The 25902-nt window shown below is 35.2% G+C and overlaps 1 protein-coding gene across 2 annotated transcripts; it reads right to left on the reverse strand.

Annotated features, from left to right (window-relative positions):
• Window positions 1-5463: 5463 nt before the first annotated feature.
• On the reverse strand, window positions 5464-25363 carry ASB17 (ankyrin repeat and SOCS box containing 17). 2 transcript variants are annotated; one of them, XM_082685224.1, is made up of 4 exons: window positions 25076-25363; window positions 24842-24931; window positions 7125-7404; window positions 5464-5731 (listed from the first exon to the last, which is right to left on the reverse strand). In XM_082685224.1, exons 1-4 carry the CDS (start codon window positions 25240-25242, stop codon window positions 5525-5527), a joined length of 744 nt encoding a protein of 247 aa, XP_082541350.1. In that variant the 5' UTR covers window positions 25243-25363; the 3' UTR covers window positions 5464-5524. The 2 variants fall into 2 exon arrangements, with proteins under 2 accessions (XP_082541350.1, XP_082541349.1); XM_082685223.1 differs by having other exon boundaries at window positions 24842-25363.
• Window positions 25364-25902: the final 539 nt, after the last annotated feature.

Here is a 25902-nt window from a genome sequence, read left to right on the forward strand (position 1 = left end):
TTTTATGTTAGAAAAATGTCAGTATAACGTTACAGTTTTTCTCATTTATGAAAATTCATGTTATTAATTCTTAAGTGTATTTATACCAAGTTATGGTTTAAAATGTTATTGTAAGTGCCTTAGTTTTTGGAAAAGAAAAAATCACCTTTTTCTTTTTTTCTAGTCTGGAAACTTAGATGAGTTATTTTACACTCTCTTTTGAAGTAATAAGACCCTATGGCTCAATAATTGCTTAATTAGTACCCCCAAATTCCAACACTGGATACTTATGGGGTTTGTTAAAATGATATTGGAAGTTTTAAAGTGTTTTTTTTTTTTTTTTTTTGGACATTGAGTATAGTTCTAAAGGGTGAAAATAAACAAATAGATATTTTGTAATGCAGAGAATGTTTTTGGAAGGGGGAGTTGCCATCACTCACCCTTTCAGTTTTCCAAATATAAGGCATTCCATTTTCTACTCACCAACCTCTTTTCCAAGTTTCAGTTTTGGCCATCTTTATTAGGTGAGTAACCAAAGCAGCAAAAAGGTAATATTGATTCATTTGCCTCAAGGAGCATTTTATAGAACTGTTTTTCCATAGGCATGTGGCTTACACCATCATTTCAGAGCTTACCTGAAGGTCATTCTTGTTTCATAAAGTAACTATAAGAGCAGGGCTATTGTCTTCTCAAATACCTTATTTCTACAATTCCATCGCATTAGATGACTTATTTATATAATCTTAGCACAAAGGCCCAAAGTGGGGAAGTTATTCTTTTCTTGGACAATTAAGTATCTGGAACTCAGGGCATACATTCAATAAGCTGCAGATTTTTTACTAATTTGGCCAAAAAAATATATTCACATACTGGTTAGGGCCCTATTTTTTTGTTAATGTATTTGTATTTTATAAAATCTAATATTTTTTACTTTATTAAATTCTAATTAGATATATTAAAAAAGTTTTATTTAAATGACATATGTTTTGAAATGTGAATGTAAATTGGTGTTCATATATTAATTTGATACTTGTTAAACATCGCATTAGACTACTTATATTCCCTATTGTCATATTTTAGAGAGTACCACAATATCTGAATTTGACCATTAACCATGTTTTAATTCACAGTCTTTTTTTTTTTAATGATTTTATTTATTTATTTAAGAGAGAGAGAGAGAGAGCAAGCACGAGAGGAGATAGATCAGCGGGAGAAGCAGACTCCCTGCTGAGCAGGGAGTCTGATGTGGGACTTGATCCCAGGACTCCAGGATCATGACCTGAGCCCAAGGCAGTCGCTTAACCAACTGAGCCACCCAGGCGCCCCTTAATTCACAGTCTTTAAAATGAATTATATTGTATGTAGTCATTCCTAAAAGCAGTTTGATGACTTAGGTTTGCCCCAAATTTTTAAAAGGGACTGAGGATGAAAAGGGCGTGGTAGATTAGGAAGAAAAGGGAAGAAGCAATAAAAGGCAGAAGGGGAGTATGCAGTGGGAGAAAAACAGGCAAGCAGAGATAAGAGCAAAGTATTAAATATGCAGAATATCATTTCCTTAAATATATTAATTTCCCTTTAGGTTTAGCCCTAATATTAGACTCTACCAGACTTTTAAGAAATTTTTCATGATTTAGAACTTTTGATGCAGAAACTGTAGCCAACTGATTAATTCCTTTTGTTTTAGTTTAGAATACTGAAATAAAAATAGGTTTATATCTTCTTAAAATTAAATTTTTTTCTTCAGTTGTTTTGTGTGTAGCCAAAACACAAAAAAGCAAATTAAATGAAGATATAATTATTATGCTATGGCACTATAGAATAGAAATGAATACTAGGGAGATAATCCATTCTTTAATTTTAAGATCTACTTGGTCTCCTCTTCAGTACCTTTTTGCTTTGCTTTTCTCTAAAATTATAGATCATTATCTCATAATCCAGCCTTTTAAGATAAATGTTCATTATGCTATAAAAAACTCCTTTAATTTCCACCTCAAAGCCATTTTTTAAATCTGTTCCATCTTTCTCGTCACATAAAGTAGTATTTTTCAAGTCTAAGGTTAAAGTATGTGGGAATAGAAGAAAAAGGCAGCTTATACTCATGCTTAGGAAGTAGTGCATTTGTTTGTTTTAAAATTTGCATATAATACAATTAACTCTTTTTTGATGTAAAATTTTATGAATTTAACACATTTTGGGATTCAGGGAACCACTAGGACAGTCAGTTTGTTCACCCAACAGTTCCTTCCCCTTCACATCATTCCCTTAGTACTGTCCCTTTGTTGTGAAATCCATCCCTGACCCCTAACTTTAACCCAGGAATCACTGGAAATTAAGCATTCCATCCCTATAGTTTTGTTTTTTTCCATAATGTTCAACAAAAGGTATCATATAGCATGGGATCTTTTGAAACTGGCTTCTTTTACTCAGCGTTATACTTTGTAGAATTTGTCCATGTTGTTGTGTCCTTTTATTGCTGACTGTTTGATTGTTTGTATGTGCCTTAGTTTACCCATACAGTCTTTGAAAGACAATTGGGGTTCCATTTTTGGTGATTAAGAATGGCTGCTATAAACATTCTTGTATAGATTTTTGCATATTCAGTTTTAATTTACCTAGGTTAAATAAGAGTAGAATGGCTTTGTCATCTTGTAAGTATGTGTTTAACTTCATAAGAATTTGCCAAACTGTTTTCTAAAGTGGTTCTTAAATTTTGCATTCCCATCAGCCATGGCTGAGAATGTTCCACATGTTCTCTAACACTTGGTATTATCAGTTTGTTTGTTTTTTTAATTTTAGCCATTCCAATATGTATATAGTGAGTAATGCATTTTTTAATTTTAAAGCTGTTCTGCTAATTCTTTAGCAAACAAAAACTATTCTGACTTTCTAAAAAAGACTTTTATTTAATTATTTGACAGAGACATAGCAAGAGAGGGAACACAAACGGGGAGTGGGAGAGGGAGAACAGGCTTCCCATGGAGCAGGGAGCTCAATTCCAGGACCTTGGGATTGTGACCTGAGCCAAAGGCAGACGCTTAATGACTGAGCCACCCAGGCACCCCATCATTCTGACCTTTTTAAGCAAATTATATCACTATCTTATATGCTAGTGTTAAAAAATATTCAAATGTCAATAAATTGTGTGTAGTATGGACTTCCTACATGCTTATTTATGAGCTTAAAATATGCTCAATTGTAATTAAATATACTTTAGTTAAATATATGAATTCAATTCTATAATGTATTTCTACCTCACAGGAATGAAAATGGAAGGAAAGGAAAAGTAAATGATCTAGTTATATTGCTGCTTTGCTATTTCCATCCTATTATTTAGAAATTTAAATCACACAATTGTTTATCTTAATATAGGACCAGAATGAAAACCCATTTTGTATAAATTGTCAAAGTTTTGAATAGTCCCCAGAATGCAAGTAGAGAGTGAAAATGGCTACTAAGTGCCATAATCTACCAAAATTGATCCTAGAATAGACAGCAATGGGTGAGAAACAGATTTTATTGTCAAGAACTGTGAAGATGGAACTATGTATGGTGATGAATGTTAACTAGACTTATTGTGGTGATCATTTTGCAATACATGCAAATGTTGAATAACTATGTTGTATACCTGAAACTAAAATAATGTATGTCAGTTATACCTCAATTAAAAGAAAAAAAAAAAAAAAACCTGTGAAGGGTCTGGGATTTTTACCTTACTTGCAAACTAGCAGTTTAGCATACCACAGTTCAATGTGTGCTGTCAGAAGACAGAAGATTCTTGGGTCAGAAACAAAAGACTTTCTTACTAATGGCACATCATGCAGTGTGAGTTTCATGTTTGTGTTGATTTCAGATATCCCCATCCTCTAAGACATGGAGTGGTCCAGTTAGATATGTACACAGTGGATTTACACTATAGCTGAGGAACCCAAAGCTAGGGGAACCCTTTTATTATAATGAGCTTCTAGCAAACCTGCTTGACTTTTCTTTCAGAGGAAGACATAAGCTTTATTATATTGGGCCCTGAAGAAACTTGCCACTGCTCAAAGGGAGACACTATCTCTGTCTTGCAAGGCTGTTCATTATACAAACATCCTTAAAAAGGTAGTCAAATATAAGACAGTGCCTCTACTCAAAAGACAGACAAGTGAGACACCTGTGGAAAATTGTGGAAAATTTTGGGTATTGCTTGACCACCTTGTTATGTAGAGAAGTCTAGTACCCTACAACTCGAAAAGAGCTAAAAGATTGCAGTAGAATAAATTTTATTTTTTAAGATAATAAATTTCTTTGCAACTAAACATACAGATATAATTAATATTTTCATTTTGATGTTATGTTGGATCAAAACTGTTCTTTGCTTTCTTTGTATCAAAATCCATATAGTTTAGGCATAGGTGAAATGGGTAAAGGCAGTAAACAGGTACAAATTTCCAGTTATAAAATAAATAAGTTCTGGGGATGTAATGCACAGCATGGTGACTATAGTTAATAATACTGTGTTGCATATTTGAAAGTGGCTGAAATTAGATTTTAAGTGTTCTCATCACAAGAAAAATATTTTAACTATGTATGTTGATGGATGTTAACTAGACTTATTGTGCTGATCATCTTGCAATATATACATATATATATACATATATTGCATATCATGTTATGATATGCAATATATGTATATATATTGGAAAGTAATATATATGTCAATTATATCTCAACTTAAAAAGCACTACTGATCTAGTATTTAGAAGTATCACACACCAAAACACTAAAGCTCCATATTGTTTTGGGGCCTAATTAGTTCCAAATATTATCCATTTCTGTCCTTTTACTACTGACCCCCACCCTTTAGTTGACTAATTCTTCACCTTGTATTTGTGACTTTGGCTTCTTGGGGAAGGGATTGCATCTTAATTTCCTTGGCTATTCCTTACCACCAAGCACAATATTTTATTTGCAAAAGAATTCAATAAATACTTGTTAATAGGAATACACAATGTAAAATAATATTTACCTAGCTTAGAACATATAAATAAAAGGAACTTCAGAACATCAGTACGACCAAAATTTCCACAGGTAACAATTATGCTCTAACACAAAACAACTTTTAAGAGCAGAGTAAAATGGTAAATCTCAAATATAACAAAAATCTCATAATTTGTCTCAGAAAGGTAATGGGCAGAGTCATATATTGATTTAAAATGGATTCATTTAGGGTGTCATTTGAAATTATATATATTTTTTAAGATTTACTTATTAATTTTAGGGAGAGAGCATGAGGGGGAGGACCAGAGAGAGAGGGAGAGAGAATCTCAAGCAGACTCCTGCTGAGGGTGGAGTCCAATGCAGGGCTCAATCTCATGACCCTGAGATCAAGACCTGAGCTAAAACCAAGATTCAGACACTTAAATGACTGTGCTACACAGGCACCCCTGAAATTATATTTTCTAATGAAATATCCAATGCAATGAAAATTTGCATGAAGTTAATAGTTTATTAACTTCTAAACCATACAATGGTGAGTATCCTTAACTCAGGACAAAGATGTATATTAACTTTCTAAATTCAGGTAGTTCTGTAGGCGAACCGGTATTAAAAGTGAAAATATTCCATTTGGGAGCATATTGTTGGTCAGTAGTTGAGCCCTGATGGTTATTCTGCAAAGATGTAATAGTTCACATGGATCTTTGTATCTTGTTGAAGGAATGTAGTCCAGCCAATTAGAAATAATTGGACGTCTTCCTAAACTTAGCTGCGTCTGAAGAAAGGGGAAATATTTTAATTTTGTAATACTAATCACTGGTTAGTCCAAATTATTAGCATTTTTATTTTGTATTTAAATTCAGAAAATAGGTCTTAAATTTATATAACCCTTATAATATTTTTTTACAAAGCTTTTTAACCAGCCAAGTGTTTTTATTCCCCTTTTATTCTCACAGTGATACATAAATTTTAAATATGTCTAAGGAAAAACATTATTTCTTACAACTACGAATCCGTATATGTTTTTCATTTTAGACAGATCACGCACTTTGTTTTATCAGCTTCTCCTTCCAGAGTAGTGTTGTCAAGTTGGCTATACACCAGAATTATCCAGGGGACTTTAAAATATACAAATGCTGAGGTTTTACTCCAGAAATTTTGATTCGTCTGAGGTTGGGTACAACAACATAAATCTTAAAAGTCCTCCCAGGTGATTAAAAACATTGTAGAACAAAATTTCATACTGCTAAACTGTGAGAAGTCTTGATAGGAACCTATCTATATGAAAAGATAAATTTTCAAGTTTTAGTTACGATACCCTTTTAAAGATTTAATTCTAGAAGCTGAATGTTAATTAAGTTGATTTAAGAATAAAGAATACAGACATTTCTATATTATAGAGATACTTCTCCGGTAGAACCTGTAATCTATAGACTATATGGTACTTTTGCTTAAATGATATATAAGTTTATTATTTATTTCATATTTAGCTATTTGAAGAATATCTGGTATTTGCCTTAGCACCTTAGCACCAAGCATTTAGCTCATTGCTAGGGTATAAGAAATAGTCTCTGCTCACAGAAGGGGGAGTGGGAAAGGCAAAAGCAGGCCTTTGCTGAGCAGAGAGCCCGATGCGCGGCTCGATTCCAGGACTCTGGGATCATGACCTAAGCCAAAGGCAGACGCTTAACTGACTGAGCCACGCAGGTGCCCTGAGGGATAGATACTTTTAATCGCACAAATATTTTAAGCCTTTATATTTTTTTTTCCTGGCATGTGATTATATTTGTGAGGAGAAATGTAACTCATTTTCAAATATTCTGTAAAGAATCTTGTTAAATTTTTAGTTTATGATGTTCTTAAGACATAGAAATCCTAGTAAACACTGTTGTGTAATTAGAATATAATAATGACATACATCTACTTAATTACTACTTAAAAAAACTATAACTTTCTAAATATTTAGAAGACAAAGTCATAAAATAAAGGACAAATGTTCAACATAATTTAGATTTTACCTGTTTTAATTTGTAAGCCTACACTTGATTTTTAATTTTTCACTGGATATAATTCATAGATAAAAAACTAAATTCAATCTTGTTTCACAATTTTATCTTAAAATTATTGATCAATATTTGAGCCCAAACCCAAAGAACTATTTTGCTTACCTCTATTTCCCTGATTGAAATGGCAGCAAGCACTCTGGAACATAGCACTAAACATGTTTTGGCATCTTCCTGGATGTCTACCAATTCATGATCAACCATTATTCTCACTCTTGAAGGGTAGAGCAATATTGTTATCACAATGTTGATGGGGTTCTTTTCTCTTTCTAAGATTCCATATTGCAGGAGTATTTTCAAGATATTAGATTGTCTTGTCTGAGCTACATAGAGTAGAGGTGTGATGCCACTTAGTGGACTTGGGCAATATACTGGTGTGAAAGTTCTGTAAATCAAACAAATGAAAGCTTCACTGAATACAGAATTAAGAATTGTGGTAAGCACTTTGTCTTAATAGTAATGGGGACATAATAGTATTATCTTAAATATTAAATGTTTTAAATGATTTTTAATGTAACTTTACCTTTATGTATATCTTAAAAAGATTTTTGTATTCTATGAATGTAGACCAAACTGAACGTTAAAAAAAATAAGAAAATTCTTATTACACATTTAAACTTTGCACTTGTAAAAACAAACAAAGATTTAGATGTATGGAAAGTTTACTTTTCCAGAAATTTTTTGTCATGTTATGTTAGTCACCATACAGTACATCATTATTTTTTGATGTAGTGTTACACGATTCATTATTTGCGTACAACACCCAGTGCTCCATGCAATCCGTGCCCTCCTGAATACCCATCAGGCTCACTCATCTCCCTACCCCATCTCCCTTCTAAAACCCTTCGTTTGTTTCCCAGAGTCCATAGTCTCTCATGATTCGTCTTCCCCTCTGATTTCTCCCCGCTTCATTTGTCCTTTCTCCTAATGTCCTCCATCCTATTCCTTTTGTTCCACAAATAAGTAAAACCATATGGTAATTGACTTTCTCAGTTTACTTTTACTAATAGCAAGTATGCTTCTCACTGGAGAAATATTATTGTTATCAGAACCAGTATTATAAAACTGAGGTAGCTCTGGAAAATTTAAAACAGAAAAGGTAAAAAGGCTCTTTTAAATTTCACTTTATTAGTAGAATAGTTATGTGACCATTTTGATACCTTTTTATTTGTTTTCTTCTTGGTCAGTCATGAATTGAGTTTGGAAATTAGATGAGAAAGGAATAAGTGCAACTAATGTAATTTTATTTTTTTCACTTAAATAAAGTTAGAGTTGGTATTTTTAGGTTTAAGCAATGAAAATTTTATTTTTTTCTAATTTTATGTAGTCCTTTCAATTGAAATAGATATGTTTGCTAATGAATTGGTCTCTATATGTAGATAGGACATGGTATAACCAACCACAGGGGTTTTATATTATCAAGTCTTGATATGGCCAAATAAAAATGTCTTTCAGTGCTAAAGAAAGGGAAGTTTTATTCATAATCCTTTGTTTCTGGAATTCTCTTGATTGGTCTAATAAAATACTAATGTTTTGTAGAACATGATACAAACTATAAATACTGGTTTTGGACAACTAGGAGAGCAAGGAGAGCATTATTCAAAAAGAGGAGTTTTAAGATTGCATATATTTAATTAATGAGGGAGGCAACACAGTATAATGCTACAAACAATGGAGACTTAGGGGTTCTAGATTCGAGGTTTGGTTTTTCCTAACTCGCTCTGTGATGTTGGGTTAGTCAGCCTCTTTGAGTCTTAGTTTCTTTATGCATTTGTGTTTTCATTTGCTGATTAATTAATTAATTGAACACTTGCTTGCACAGAGTGTACTGAGTACTAAATACAGAGAGATGAAGGATACAGTCCTTTCTATCAAGATGCTTTGCTGCTGCCCCTCGGAACAATTTGTTACTTAAACTGTAACCCCAGAGGATTTTACTAGTTGCCAAGCACATTTAGATATGGCCTTAAGAAATACATATACTAACAACAGGTCTTTGGGGAGAAGGACGATGTACGACCGTGAAGCTGGGCAGCTGGGGATGCTCGGCTTGCTCAGGGCGGAAGGCCGCCCCTTCACAGAAGCCGGGCAGCCGGGAACGCCCTGTCAGCTCAGGGTGGAACGAAAACCGCCTGCTTCCCTTTTTTGTTATCGCTCCTTTCTCTTCCCAGAAGTGCTCGTTGTTAGTTAGATGAGTCCTTTGAATGTGCTTGGTTAACTGTAAACTTTATCTTCCTTCTTGCTTGTCTGCAAGACAGGATTAATGTTTGACCTTCATCAATCCTTCTGTTGGCTATTGTTTTCTATCCAATAAAAGTGAGACTGTGGAGTTGCTCCGGGCAGCAGTCCTTTTCGACTGTTGTCCCCTGCTCCCAGTCTTTTGCGGCTGACTTGTTTGTGCCTAATTCTTCTCTCGTCGCCGACTGGAAGTGGCAATGCTTATTATAGTCTAGTAAATGTAATGGACAAATAATTCAATAATACAGTACAAAATTATAATTGCTATGATAGAAACATGCTTGGTGTAATGTAGAAGCACTAAAGAGAACACTTAACTCTACCTGGAATAACCATTGTTCAGAGGTTATCTTGGAGCTAAGATTTGAAGGGTTAGTAGGTTTTTGTCAATAAAAAAAGTTAGAAGTAATGTCTCATTTACAAGCATATAGCAGCATTGGAGGACTGTTGAACTACCTATATAAAAAGAATGTTTTGTATTATATATGTTCTCTGTTGAAGTGTATTTAGAAGTCCTAAAAGCCTCCCCTGTAGTGATTCATTCCCTTGTCAGAAGCTCAAAAGAGAACAGTTTGAAAATCCTTAGACCAACTAGTTTATCTCCAAAGCTTCATTGAGGGTTGAAATGCCAAGATTTAGTGATTAAAAAAAAAAAAAAAAAAAAAAAGTGTGGTGTAGTAAAGAGTAGCATCTTAGAAATTAAGAAGTTTAGTTTTTGTTGTAACTCTGCCGGTGTTACTATATATATCTTTCTAAATTCTGTGTATAAATATATACATTCTCTGTTGGAATAATCTCCAGATCAGTATTTCCCCAGACATCTCATCTTTTTCATACATCCTTCCAATATATATCCCAAATTGAACTCCTAAACTACTTCTCCTTCTGCATTCCCTGTCCTGCTTATTGGTATTCACTTTCCCAAACCACATTGCTTCCAACTTTTTCACAGTTTTTCATTTGTATATGTCCTTTCCCTGTCTTTTCAGTTCTGGCAAGTCTTGCTCATCATATAAGACTTCAATAAAAGACTGCTTTTGACCTGATCTTTCTTTTCTCGTGATACTTTGTACAATGTTCTAGTAAGCCCATACCATTTTGGACAACTTAAAGTCTCTAATCTTTCATTTTCTTATCTTCAAAATAAATGGGTAAGCAATATGTGCAATTAAAATTAAAGCTCTAAACATGCTTTAAAAAAAAATTTAAGCTCCACAAGGACAACAATTTTCGTCTGTTTAATCTACTATTAGATCCCTAAATGCCTGGAATAATGCTTAGCCCAGAGCAGACACTCAAGTATTTGTTGATTTTTTTACTATTTCCAGAAAAAAAAAAAAAATATATATATATATATATATATATATATATATACATAATTAAATTTATTCTGTGGCTTTTGGACCTAACAAGACTGTTAGTGAAGTGCAATCATTTAAATTTTTCAAAGGCAATCTAATTTATTCATCTTGCTCGTTCTTTTTTTAAAATCAGATATGTCTTTTTATTGAAGTATAACTGATATAACATTATATTAGTTTCAGGTCTGCAACATAATGATTCAATATTTATATACATTGTGAAGTGATTAATGTAAGTCTCATTACCATCTGTCCTCATAAAAAGTTAGGAAAAAAATTTTTCTTGTGTTGAGAACTTTCAAGATCTACTCTCAGCACTTTTCAAACATGCAATAAAATATTATTGACTATAGAAATCATGCTGTAAATTACATTACTATGAGTTATTTGTTTGACAACTGGAAGTTGGTACTTCTTGACCCCTCTTATCCATTTGACTTAGCCTCAACCCACCTTCACTCTGGCAACCATCTTTTCTCTGTGTCTATGAGTTTTTTGCTTGTTTGTTTTGTTTTTTAGATTCCATATGTAAGTGAAACCATGTTATTTGTCGTTCTGTGACTTAGTCCACTTAGAATAATACTCTCAAGATCATTCCCTGTTGTCACAAATGGCAGAGCTTCATTCTTTTTTCATGTCTGAAATATGTATATACACTGTGTGTATGTGTATAAAATCACATCTTCTTTATCCATTCTTCCATTGCTGGACATTAGGTTGTTTCCATATGTTGACGATTGTAGATAATGCTGTAGTGAACAGTGGGATGCATGTATTTTTATATTAACATTATTGTTTTTTTTCAGATAAGTACTTAGAAGTAGAATGCTGGATCATATGGCAGTTCTGTTTTTAATCTTTCAAAGAAATTCCGTATTGTTTTCCATCGTGGTTGCACCAATTTGCATTCTCACCAATATTGCATAAGGGGTTTCCTTTTCTTTATACCATTGACACAACTTGGTTTTTTTTTTTTTAAGATTTTATTTATTTGACACAGAGAGAGAGAGATCACAAGTAGGCAGAGAGAGAGGGGGAAGCAGGCTCCCAGCTGAGCAGAGAGCCCGATGCAGGGCTCAATGCCAGGACCCTAAAATCACAACCTGAGCTGAAGGCAGAGGCTTAACCCACTGAGCCAGGCTGGCATCCCTATTTTTTGTCTTTTTTATAACAGCCATCCTGACAGATGTGAAATGATATCTTGTGGTTTTGATTTGCATTTCCTTGATTACTGACGTTTAGCATCTTTTCTTTTTTTTTTACCTTTTTAAATTTTGTTAATTTTTTTTTAGAGAGAGAGTATAGAGGGGGAAGAGGCAAAGGAAGAGGATGAGAATATCTTAGCAGGCTCCATCTCACAACCCTGAGATCATGACCTGAACCAAAATCAAAAGTTGAATGCTTAACCAACAGAGCCACCTAAGTGTCCCCTTTTCTAAATTTTTAATTTTTAATTAATTTTTAAAGTAGGTTCCATGCTGGGCATAGAGCCCAATGTGGGGCTTGAACTCACAAACAAGCCATCCAGGGCACCCTCGAAACATCTTTACATGCCTGTTAGCCATCTAGAGATCTTTTGAAAAATATCCATTCAGATCCTCTGCCAATTTTTTAATAGGATGTTTTTATTGAGCTGATGAGTTCTTTATATGTATTTTGGGTATTAGCCCCTTATTAGATATATCATTTGCAAATATTTTTTTCCCATTCAGTACCTTGCCTTTTCATTCTGTTGAAACTTTTTAGTTTATTTTTGCTTTTGTTGCCATTTCTTTGGAGTCAGATCCAAAAAATACTGCCAAGAACAATGTCAGGGAGCTTACTGCCTATGTTTTCTTCTAGGAGTTTCATGGTTTCTGTCTTGCATTCACGTCTCTAATCAATTTAGAGTTAATTTTGGTGTGTGGTACAAGATAGTGGTCTAGTTTCATTCTTTTGCATCTGACCAGTTTTCCCAACATCACTTACTGAAGAGACTATCCTTTCCCCATTGTATATTCTTGTCTTTTTTATTTTTTTTAACAATTTTTATTTATTTATTTGATAGAGAGAGATCACAAGTAGGCAGAGAGGCAGGCAGAGAGAGAGGGGGAAGCAGGCTCTCCACTGAGCAGAGAGCCCGATGTGGGGAAGGATCCCAGGACCCTGAGATCATGACCTGAGCGGAAAGCAGAGGCTTAAACCACTGAGCCACCCAGGTGCCCCATTCTTGTCTTTTTTAAAAATAATACTAATTAACCATATATGCATGAGTTTATTTCTGGGCTCTCAATTTTGTTCCATTGATCTGTGTGTCTGTTTTTATGTCATACTGTTGTGATTACTATCTTTTTAATATAGTTTGAAATCTGGGAGCGTGATGCCTCCAGCTTTGTTCTTCTTTGTCAAGACTGCTTTTGTTATTCAAGATCTTTTCTGTTTCAACACAAATTTTAGGATTGTTCTAATTCTGTGGAAAATGCCATTCAAATTTTGATAGAGATTGCATTGAGTCTGTAGATTGCTTGGGTGATATGGACATTTTAATAATGATTCTTTTATGCTGGCGAGGATGAGGAGAAAGGGGAACCCTCCTACACTGTTGGTGGGAATGCAAGCTGGTGCAACCTCTCTGTAAAACAGCATGGAGTTTCCTCAAAATGTTGAAAATAGAGCTACCTTATGACCCAGCAGATGCACTACTGGGTATTTACCCTAAAGATACAAACGAAGTGATCTGAAGAGGCACGTTCACCTGAATGTTTATAGCAGCAATGTCCACAATAGCCAAACTATGGAAAGAACCTAAATGTCCATCAACAGATGAATGGATAAAGAAGAAGAGGTATATATACACAATGGAATACTATGCAGCCATCAAAAGAAATGAAATCTTGCCATTTGTGACAACGTGGATGGAACTAGAGGGTATTATGCTCAGTGAAATAAGTTAATCAGAGAAAGACAATTCTCATATGATCTCCCTGATATGAGGAAGTGGAGATGTAACGTGGGGGGGTTGGGGGGTAAGAAAAGAATAAATGAAAAAAGATGGGATCAGGAGGGAGACAAACCATAAGAGACTTTTTTTTTTTTTAAAGATTTTATTTATTTATTTGACAGAAAGAGATCACAAGCTGGCAGAGAGGCAGGCAGAGAGAGAGGAGGAAGCAGGCTCCCCGGTGAGCAGAGAGCCCGATGCGGGCCTCGATCCCAGGACCCTGAGATCATGACCTGAGCCGAAGGCAGCAGCTTAACCCACTGAGCCACCCAGGCGCCCGAGACTCTTAATGTCACAAAACAAACTGAGGGTTACTGGGTAGAGGGGGGAAGGAGAGGGTGGTGGGGTTATGGACATTGGGGAGGGTATGTGCTATGGTGAGTGCTGTGAAGTATGTAAACCTGGTGATTCACAGACCTGTACCCCTGGGTCTAATAATACATTGTATGTTTATTAACAAAATTAAAAAATTATTAAAAAATGATTCTTTTAATCCATGAGGACAAAATATCTTTCCATTTGTGTCTTCTTCAATTTCTTTCATCAGTGTCTTATAGTTTTCAGAGTACAGATCTATCACCCCCTTGGTTAAATTTATTTTAGGTATTTTATTCTTTTTGATGCAGTTATAAATGAGATTGTTTTCTTCATTTATTTTGCCAGTATTTCATTGTTAGTATATAAAAACACAACAGATTTTTGTATATTGATTTTTTTAGCCTGCAACTTTCCTGAATTTATTTAACTATTTTGATTGAGTCTTTAGAACTTTCTATATATAAAATAATGTCATCTGTATATAGTGACAGTTTTCCAATTTGGATGTATTTTATTTTATTTTTTAATTTATTTCAATTTATATTTTATTTGACTAATTGCTTTGTCTAAGACTTCTAATACTATGTTGAATAAAAGTGGTGAGAGTGGGCATCCTTGTGGTGTTCCTGATCTTAAAGTAGTGGTTATATTGTTAGTTGTGGGTTTGTCATATATAGTATTTTTGATGTGAGGTACCTTTCATCTATACCCTTCAGTTGATGGTTTTTATCATAAATGGATGTTGAATTTTGTCAAATACATTATCTTCATCTATTAAAAAGATCATAATATTTTTATCCTTCATTTTTTAAATGTGGTATATTATGTTGATTGATTTGCAGGTATTAAGCTATCCTTACATCCCTGTAATAGATCCTATCATGGTGTATGATCCTTTTGATGTATTGCTGAATTTGGCTTCCTAATACTTTGTTGAGGATTTTTGCATACATGTTCACCTAGGATATTAGCCTGTAATTTTATTTTAGTTATTTTTTGCAATGTCCACATCTGGATTTGCCATTAGGGTAATTATGGCCTTATAAAATGAGTTTGGAAGTGTTCCCTCCTTTTCAGTTTTTGGAAGGGTTTGATAAGGATGGGTATTAAGTCTTCTTGAATATTTGGTACAACTCACGAGTGAAGCTGTCTGGGCCTGGACTTTTGTTTGTTGGAGAGTTTTTGGTTATTACTGATTCAATCTCTTTACTAGTAATTGGTTTATTCAGACTGTATTTCTTCACAGATCAGTCTTGGAGGATTGTATGTTTCTTTTTTTTTTTTTTTAAAGATTTTATTTATTTATTTGACAGAGAGAGATCACAAGTAGGCAGAGAGAGAGAGGAGGAGGAAGCAGGCTTCCTGCTGAGCAGAGAGCCCGATGCGGGACTCGATCCCAGGACGCTGAGATCATGACCTGAGCCGAAGGCAGCGGCTTAACCCACTGAGCCACCCAGGCGCCCCGAGGATTGTATGTTTCTGAGAACTTATTTCTTTTAGGTTGTTGAATTTTTGGTGTATAATTGTTTATAATTGTCTCTAATGATCCTTTTGTATTTTTTTGGTATCAGTTGTAATTTTTCTTTCATTTCTGATTTTATTTGGACTCTTTCTTGATGACTCTGGTTAAAGGCTTGTTAGTTTTATCTTTTCAGAGAATCAGTTCTTAATCTCATTGATCTCTTCTATTTGATCTTTTGTTTGTATTTCATTTATTTCCGCTCTGATCTTATTTCATTCTTTCTACTAACTGAGCTTCATTTGTTTTTCTAGCTCCTTTCAGTGTAGTTTCTTTTGTTTGTTTGTTTTAAAGATTTTATTTATTTATTTATTTATTTATTTATTTATTTAATTGAGAGGAAGAGGGAGCACAAGCAGGGGGAAGGGTGGAAGGAGAAGCAGACTCCTGGCTGAGCAGGGGGCCAGATGGGAGGCTCTATCCCCGACCCCCCGGGATCATGACCTGAGCCAAAGGCAGACACTTAACCAACTGAGACACGCAGGCATTTGTAATTTTCTAGTATTATTCTTATTCATTTCTAGTGTCATACTATTGTGTTTGGAAAAGATAGTTGATATGATTTCAGTCTTGGATTTATTGTGAGTTGTTTTGTGGTCTGACATATAATCTGTCCTGGAGAATATTCAGTGTGCACTTGAGAAGAATGTATACTTTGCTGTTTTTATATGTAGTGTTCCACATATTATATATAATAAGTCCATCTGGTCTAATGTATCCACTAAGGTTAATATTTTCTTACTGATTTTCTGCCTGAAGTATTAATTCATTGGTGTAAGTAACATATTAAAGCCCCTTTCTATTGTTTTATTGTTGTCAATTTCTCCCTTTAAGTCTGTTAATACTTGCTTTATATATTTAGATGGTTCTATGTTGGGTGCATAAATATTTACAAGTGTTATATCTTATTATTGTATTGACTTTTATTTTTATATAATACCCATTTTTTGTCTTTTATTACAGTCTATTTTTTTAAAGATTTTATTTATTTATTTGACAGAGAGATAGAGATTACAAGTAAGCATAGAGGCAGACAGAGGGAGAGGGAGGGAGAGAGAGAAGCAGGCTCTCTGCTGAGCAAGGAGCCCAATGTGGGGCTCGATCCCAGGATCTGAGGCCATGACCTGAGCCGAAGACATAAATCCACTGAGCCACCCAGGTACCCCACAGTCTTTATTTTAAAGTCTGTTTTATCTGGTGTAAGTGTAACTACTGTAGCTTTTCAGGGTAGGGGATTCCCATTTGCATGAAGCATCTTCTATCACTTTGCTTTCAGTCTGTGTGTGTCCTTACATATGAAGTAAGTTTCTTGTAGGCATTAAGGTGGAGGGGTAGTGCAAAAATGGTACGTATCGTGCCAGCACTAGCAAAGTAGAGGGAGAATGCTGAAAAGATGTCCACTGGTGCCTTGTTACTGGAAAGTCTCAAAAGGATCTGTCCCTCCAGCAGATACCTCAAGGTTAGCAATGATTCTCTTTCACATATGGTCTAAACACTTTTCAATCTGCTGCTTTTGTGCTTGGTCCCAAAGTGAATGTGTTTTCTTGCAAATCCTCTAAGAGTGGGGTCTCCATTTCCTATAGCACTATTTTTTCTGAATGTAAGTCCTGTTGGTTTTAAAGCCAGGTGTTTTGAGGGCTTATCTCTCCAGTGCAGGTCCCAAGGGTTGGAGTGGCTGATGTGGGGTACAAAACCCTTGCTTCTCAGCAAGAAGCTCTGTATTTGTGAGAGCACTCTCAGCTCCTTCTGTTTGTGGGCTGGCATGCCAGGGGTGTGGTTTTTGGCAAGACCACATCTTTGCATCCCCTACCCATTTAATATGGTTTGTTAATTTTTTTTAATTTGATTTTTTGAGTGAGGCTGGAGAGGGGCAGAGGATGAGGGAGGGAGAGAATCATAAGCAGGATCCAGGCCTAGCATGGAGCCCAATGCAGGGCTCTGATCTCACAACTTGGAGATCATAACCTGAACCAAAATCAAGAGATGGGTGCTTAACCAACTGAACCACCCAGGGACACCAGTCTTTCAATATTTTGCTCTGGATGATCTGTTCAGCTAATTTTGGGGGGGTTTTATACAGATTTGTTGTATGCATTGGAGGAGGTGAGTTCAGGATTCTTCTATACTACTGTCTTGAACCACCTCTGATCTTGTTCACTCTTAAGATATTTGACTAAGAATATTGTTAAGTATAGGCATTCAGGAGACTTGGGGGATAAAGATACCACAAATGGTCCTTTGTAAGATTTGGGGGTATTAGTTGATTTTAAAATATTAAGATTGATACTACATTTAGAAGTAATTTTGGACCAAAAATGTTGAAAAACATAACTAAAAGTCAAATAGGCTTAAAATGAGATTTAAAAGTCTAATCTGTACCCAAATGACATGATTAATCCTCATGTTTAAAGAGCATGTTACTGTAAACCAAAATTTGCTTAATCTGTACTGACAGTTAATTATAATGGTACTTATATGGATGGAGTAAGGCAAGCACAGCAAGAATTAGTTTTTAAATGTGAAGTTAATGAACTGAACCCTCTGTATCTGAAAACCTGTCATATATGCTTATGAATTGGGGCATAATATTTCCATATAGACATGCAGAGAATGATTCAGTTTTATAGCTGTACTAATTATTTCTATTTTTTTCTACTCCCCTTTTAATTTTTAGCCACCAAATTTAAGGGATGCTTCTCTATAATTTTATTTCTGATATTTAAGACAGTTGACTTTCTTGGAACCATTGTTTTATGCTAACTTAGTAAGGCTATTTTCTCTGTTATCCACCTACCTCTTTGGCTGTTCCTTTTCAACCATCTTTTACTGGTTTCTCTTTCTCTGCCCTTAACATCTAACTAGAGAAGATTTGGCCTTTTGACTAATTTTCTTTTGACTTACTGTTCTCAGGCAATTTCATCCATGACCATAACTTCCATTACTGTCTATTAATTTATTCAACAAATATTTATTGAACGCATACTGTATACCAAGCTCTGTTTTAAGGTACTTGGGATATGTGAATGAACATAACAAAGATGGCTGTTCAAATTTTAGCAAGGGAAAACAGCACAGAATGAAAATAGGGAAAAAAAAGCAAATTTTATAATATGTTAGAAGATTTGCTAAAAAAAAAAAAAAAGAAAAATTAGAGCAGTATAAGAAGTATGGAAATGCTACGGGTGTATATGAGGGCATTTTCCAATTTTAAATAGGATTATAGGAGAGGACATTATTGAAATAAATAAAATCTTTAAAAAAAAAAAGTCCCTAACCTTTAATGCCTGGTCTTTAGCTCTGGGGAAGTGTGAATCAGACTACAGCTTATTCCTTGCTTATTCTTCTGGCAAGTGCTTGTTGGGGAGGGGGTCTGGGGCAGAGACTCAGATGCTATCCATGGCCTCCCTGGGAACTCAAGATGGCAAAGTCATAAGGGCAAGAATAACTCTGAAACATCAAGTGTGAAAGGGCCAGAGAAGGCACCAAAATGTTACATAGTGAGTAAGGAAAGGTTTGGCACAGCTGGTGGACTGGGCGGGCTTCTTGGAGGAAGGGGCATTTGACGGAGACTTGAAAGAGTGGCTTTTTAAAAATCTTGAGTTTTGGAAGGGGAGCGAGGCCAGGGGAAGCCCCTGACAACACAGGAGAGGCGAAGCGGGAGGAGGCAGGGACTGCGTCAAGAAGGACTAAGTAAAGAAGAAGGAGATGAAGAAGTTAGCTATTTGGATATTTAAGGATCCTAAGGCAGGAGTGTTCCTGGAGTGGTGAAAGAGAAGAGTGAGGGAGCCATTGTGGCTGAAAGAGTGAAAAGGGTGAGGAGCAGCAAGAAACAAGGACAAAGATAATGGGATGCCACATCATGTAGATCCTTGTAGATCACTGAAAAGACTTCCATCTTTTACTCTAAATGGAATGGAGAAACCATTGGAGATTTTGAATAGGAAAAGCAGTGTGATCTTACCTCTGCTGAGAATTTGTTATGGGATAGGAGGAAGAAAATTACTTAGTACAAGGCAATAACAGTAGAGATGGTTGGATTCTGTATATTGTTTGAAGGTAGAAACAACAGATATCCTGACAGATAAGATGGGAATGTAAGAGAAAGACACATCAAGGATGATGGTATCTAGGTATCTACTGTACATGGCTATCCCTTAGGCAGTGTAAACTCTTATGTCCCAAACTGAATTTTTAGGTGCTTCGTAACAATCTTGATAGATTTGTGGCATGACCATTGTGGTAGGCTGGATAATGGCCTCTCAAATTGGCAAAAGGGATTTTGCATATGTAATTAATAAAGGTAATGATGTTGAAATGGGAGATTATGCAGGCGGACCCAGTATAATCACAAGGACCCTTATATGATGTGTCAGAGAAAAATAGAATTAGGGTCAGTGAAGGAGCTATGACTCTACAATGCTGGCTTTGAAGATGAGGAAGAGGTCATGAAACAAGGAATGCAGGAAGCCTCCAGAAGCTGGTAAGGAAACCCATTCTCCCATACAGGCTCTAGAAAGAACCAGGCCTGCTGACCTCTTGATTTTAGCCCAGTAGCTTCTTTTGGACTTCTGACTTCCAGAACTAAAAAATAATACATCTCTATCATTTCAAGCCACTAAGTTTGTGGCAATTTGTTACAACAAATTGGAAACTAATATAACTACCAATCAGTCTTAAAATTTAGAAATTCGAAATTAACTTTCTCTTATGCTCTGCTTCTAATCACTCACTGTTTTGTTATTCTATTTAATAATATCTCTTCCTTCTCCTATTGTTATTTAGTTTTTTTTAAAAGATTTTTATTTATTTATTTGACAGACAGAGATCACAAGCACGCAGAGACAGGTAGAGAGAGAAGAGGAAGCAGGCTCCCTGCTGAGTAGAGAGCCCAATGCGGGGCTCAATCCCAGGACCCTGAGACCATGACCTGAGCTGAAGGCAGACGTTTAACCCACTGAGCCACCCAGGCGCCCTGCTATTTAGTTTAAGTTCTCATTATGTCTTACCTGAACAGTAGTGCTATCAAAGAATAGTCAGAAGTAGGAGAAGATGGTGGCAGAGAAGAATTAGTTCTTTCTCTTAAAACTATTATAGATATACATGGAAGCTAAGTTAGCAAGGAGTGCCTACTATGCAAATTCAATTTCAAGCAACTTCTCCAGCCACCTACCTCTTTTCAATAAAAATTTTTCCATAACCCTTTTTCTGTGGAAGTTCTGGACTTGCTAATGTACCTGGAGTGTTTGAGCTGTCTACTGACTAGTCTCCTTGCTTCTAGTCCCAGCCTCCCTTTCCAGTGTAATCTTCAAATGGGAGCTGATGAATCTTTTCATACTACAAATCTGACTTTCACTGGTTAGGCATCACTTATGGTGTAAATTTTAAATTGCTTAGCATGGCCTACTAAGTATTTCAAAATTTCACTTCTAGGCTTCATCTTTAACTACTACCCAATTTCCTATCTTACTTTTTAGCAATTGCAGAATTATCTAGACAATTATTATTATAGACAATTCTGGTAATCACTGGATGCAACATGTTGTTTCTATCTCCTTTGGTTTTAGTCATCTGCCTCTGCCTAGATTACTTCAGGAGCTAAAGGGAGAGAAAATTTCATTTCATCTTTTAAAAATCAATTTAAGACATCTTCTGTTCTGAGAGCTTTCTTAGGTGTCTGCTCCTTTCCAATAGTGTTAACTTCTTTCTCTGTTCTACGTGCACATGCTTCTAATTTTGCATTTATATAATATAAATAATTTTTATGGTTCACTTACTAGTCTGTGAACTTTCCAAAATCAGGAAATATGGCTATTTGGCTATTTGGCTTTGTATTCTCCCAAAACAACACAATGTTTGGCACTTAAGAAAGTGCTTAGTAAATGATTATTGTTATTTTAGCTGAATGGTATCATCTCTCTTTAACAACTTATGGTCTGTCATACAGTGGCATTTAGATTATTATTGCAGTTTTGTCATAAAAATGAACAAACTTAAGTTCCTTTCCCTCATTAATTCTATCTCCTCTCCTCCAGGGATCTATTTACACACTTCATTATTATAATGGCTAAATTATCATGTTGGAGTGTATCCCAGAGATGGTGACCAAAAGATGCTGCTGCTGTAAGAATAAAGAACAGCAGATAATAGGAAACTTAAGGTATTCATTATGGGGACATAATAGCTGTGTTCAAATATTTGAAAGGTTCTCCATAGCGCTGGGGGCAGAATTGGAGAAATGGAGACAGATTTCTGTGCATGATGAGTAAGAAGAATCTAATAAAGCTACATAAAAATCCACTTTCTATTTCAACAAAATCTTGATTGAACTCTTGCAATGTATCTATATAGTTCTAGACACTGAGGATCCAATGTTGAGGAAGTAATCGGGGTTTTTCCCTTCACGGACCTTACTTTTAATGACAATGGATAGTGAGCAAACCAATGGGGGGAAAAAAAACAGCAGCAAATGAACATATAGTGATCGATGCTGTGCAGAGAATTAAAATAGTGTTGTGATAATGAATGAGTGGCTTCTTTAGATGAGACCAGAGAAGGCCTCTTTGAAAAGATGACATTTATACTGTATTCCACCTGATTACAAGGAACTAGTTACAGGAAGATCTGAGTGAAGAGATTTCTAGGTAGAGAGACCAGTTATTATTATTTTATTATTTCTTAATTTTAATTTTAAAAATTTGAGTATAGTTGGCACACAATGTTTCATTAGCTTCACGTGTACCACCCAATGACTTGACAAGTTTATACACTATGCTGTGCTAACAAGTGTAGCTACCATCTGTCACCATACAATGCTGTTACAGTATCATTAACTATATTCCCTATCCTGTGCCTTTTATTCGTGTGCTTATTCATTCCATAACTGGAGGCTTCTATCTCCCATTACCCTTCACTCATTTTACCCATCCCCTTAACCCCCTTCCTTCTGCATCCATCAGTTTTTTCTCTGTATTTATGGGTCTGTTTCTGCTTTTTCTCTATTTATTCGTTTATTTTGCTCTTGAGATTCCACATGTGAATGAAATCATATGTTATTTATCTTTCTCAGTCTGACTTATTTTGCTTGTAGGTAATTGTCATTACAGGACCTTCAGGCAGGAATAAAATTGAAAATATTTGAGAAACAGAAAGGTCTGGGTGGCTGGAATGTAGTCTTCAAGGGGAAGAAAGACACGAGATTGGATTTGGTTGATATAGTGAGAGACCAGATTATGTAGTATTGAGTTTTATTTCGCTTATAGTGGGAAAGATTTGGAGGATTTTAAGCCTGGGTGATATAATGTATTTCACATTTTTATAAGGCTTTTCAGGCTTCTGAGTCAAGAATAGATTATAGGGGTTGAGAGTGAAGAGTGGAAGATGAAAGACTCTTATAGTCTATAGCAGTTGTGCAGGTAAGAGGTGAATGTGGCTTCATCTAGGTTAAGAATGGAGGAAAGAAAAGTGTAATTGGGGTGTGTTTTAGAGACAAAGTCAAAAGGACTTGCTAATATGCTGATGAAAGAAAGAGAAGAATCAAGAATTAATCCTGGATTTCTGTCTTGAGCGAAGGATAGAAAAAAGGGACTATTAGGTAGGGAATCCAGGAGAAGGAGCAGTTTGACAGGGAGAGAGTGAGTTAGATTAATATTCTGTTTTATTCCTGTTAAATTTGAGATGCTTTGTGGAGATGTTGAGTAGACAACTTTATATAGAAGGAATATGGGGCTCAGAGGAAAGGTTAGGACTGGAGAGAGAGACTGGGGAGTCATTGGCATACACATACTATTTAAAGTCACGGGACTGGGTAAAATCTTTGAAGGAAATGGAACAGGCATAGCTGGGAAACAGCATAGCTGGGAAACAGAAGGATCCCTGGGCAAAGGAATGGTTTACCTCACAAAATAGGTAATTAACCACTAGAATTATTCGAGTAGAGACCATATTAGCATCAGACAGAGATGTTCAACATAGAGATGCTGCCCGGGGTGGAAGTTTGCTAATGAATTCATAGATCCCATTTGAATCTAAGTAAGATTCTATGATTCTGAAAGATTCAGATGCTGTTGTCATCCATAGAACTGGATAGTAATGTATTTTACTGTGTGGATGTATCTAAGTCAAGATTTCTTGATTTTTAAAAAACTGTCACTGAAGACAGTTGTTAATGGCACTGTATTATATCCCACTGTGTGTTTCTCTTCATTTCATTTTCCTTCCACTCCTTTCAGTTTTCCCCTTTTGCTTCCCATTTAAAAGTTATAAAAATGTATCTTCTCTTCCTCTGTTTTACCCCATTTTTCTTTTCCTTGGGCCTGCCAGGGACACACGTAGGCATTACTTAGTCCAGCTAGTGACACTAGAACCTGCTGCTCTTTGCAAAAGTTACAGATATAATGGTCCTTAAAACAACCACAAGGTGCTATTTGGGGGTTTTATTTACTGATATTCCAGACTGCAGCTATTAGTTCGTGTACTTGGGTGATCATTAAGCAAAGCAATCTAGTGGTTCTCCAATATCACAGTGGTGCACAAGAGAACAGCTACTTCAGGCAGAATCTAAATTGGTTTAGACTTTAGCTGATCTTATCTGTCTTGTTTTTTAGCATTCTTGCTCCTGTCATTGTGCTTAGCTAGTATAGTACCTTATACATAGTAAGGTGGTATATAAATAATTTGTTGAATGAGTGAACAAATGCACATTGGTTCTAATCAAACTATTATCCAATACCATAGAGTTAGAGATACTGCAAACTAAGTAACTTTAGAATCTATATTATGACTTCCCAAAGAGTACATTGAATATTTAATCCAAAAGATCCTCAGTAGTATTCATTAGCTAGCTTGACATTTCAGAGTACGTGAAAATTTTGTTCTAGAACAGACTTAATCAGATATTTGACTTCATTGTGCTCACTCTTGAAGAATTTGGAGTTAAATTTATCAATGTTTAACATACAAAAAGGGAATTATTATGTTTAATAACTATTTCTAAGTGAATATATGTGTATATTCTGAATTATACGAAAGTCATTTTATACACACACACACACACACACACATGTTATTGGTATGCTCAAGAAGAAGAGATCGCAGTATTACCCAAAATATTGTCTGTCTAATTAGAGAAATCTAAGTTGTTGAACATGCCATTACCTTGAGCACTAACGTGTAAACTTTATATAGCACAGAACCTCTAGAAATTTATTGGTACATAATAATGTGTGTAGAGGGGGAATTATTGAATCAATAATGAAGGAATGAAGGAGTAAACACATGAATGGGCAATCAAGTCAGGATTCCTTATCCATATATAGCCACTATGCATATTCATTTTAGAAAAAAAGAAGTAAAATAATCTCCTAAAGAGAAAATTTCTCCTTTTATGGTGAAAACATGAGATTATTACCTCCATATCAGTGCCAGGTTACAACTTCTGTCTTGAACATAGTCCTTTGTCTTCTTGAGAAGCAGTTCCACAAAGTCAGGGTTACCTTTTCTGGCAAAAACCCAGTACAGAATTGTATTCACACATATTTCAGTAAATTCAAGATTAAAATTTAGTTCAAAACGGTATCCTGATTTTTCCACAAATGCAATATAATCTGAGAGTAGTATGTCAAACCCATCCAAGTCGACATACCTCAGAATTTTTGCCAGGGTTCTGTAAATCCTAGGTTCATAACAGTGATATCCCCACTGACCCAAAAACTGCAAGGATGGTCGTTTAACAATTTTGTCAATGAGATTGCAGAATATATTGCTTCTTAGACAAGAAGTCTTATGGCATAATTTAGAAGATTTACTCATTGCTATTTACGGCAACAATATAGAAATAAAATCACAGGCAGTCATACTGTAATCCTTCAGTTACATATTTTGATAATGTGATAGGCTTTACTCCATAGACAGGAAGTGCCCTTTAAACTGTAGTCAGAAAAAATATCATAAGAAATATTACCATAAAGTACTGGGTGACATCACAATAGATGGTGATCTGTCATCAGCATAGGTCAGAAATTTGGGATCTTGTATATCACTGGTGACATTTGAGAGAGACATATTAGACATAAATGGCATGTGTGATAGCTAAGAGCTAATATTTTTAAATCTAAAGCTTCAGCTCAAGCCAGAATGTATTTTTGTGAAGTACTGAAAGCATGGTCTATACATTTGATAAAATAATATTAATAACCAAGTTAATTATCCCTTTTAGGCTGTCATGTTCAGCATGAGTACTGCATGTTCTCACTTAAACCTCATAGGATATTTTCTCTACTTTATCGCTGAGGAGATAGAGACATAGTTTATGACATCTGCCAAAAGGCACTATATTTCTTCTCAGAAAAGCTGCCATTCAATATTAAATAACATTTGGAAACTTTGCTTTAGAATTTAGAAATTTATAGAACTTATTCCTTTAAAAATTAGGCAGAACATACACAGCTTGGACATCAAAGGTGTTTCAAG

The sequence above is a fragment of the Mustela nivalis genome (assembly GCF_964662115.1).
Source record: "Mustela nivalis genome assembly, chromosome: 10".
NCBI classification, from domain to species: Eukaryota; Metazoa; Chordata; class Mammalia; order Carnivora; family Mustelidae; genus Mustela; species Mustela nivalis.

Excerpts from the sequence above, each read along its gene's own strand:
- ASB17 (XM_082685223.1), bottom strand. The coding sequence starts at position 25,242 with ATGAGTAAATCTTCTAAATTATGCCATAAGACTTCTTGTCTAAGAAGC. Across the intron at positions 7,405-24,841 it reads AACCTGGCACTGATATGGAG|AACTTTCACACCAGTATATT; the intron begins GTAATAATCTCA and ends TTTGATTTACAG. Across the intron at positions 5,732-7,124 it reads TTTCAATCAGGGAAATAGAG|ACGCAGCTAAGTTTAGGAAG; the intron begins GTAAGCAAAATA and ends CCCTTTCTTCAG.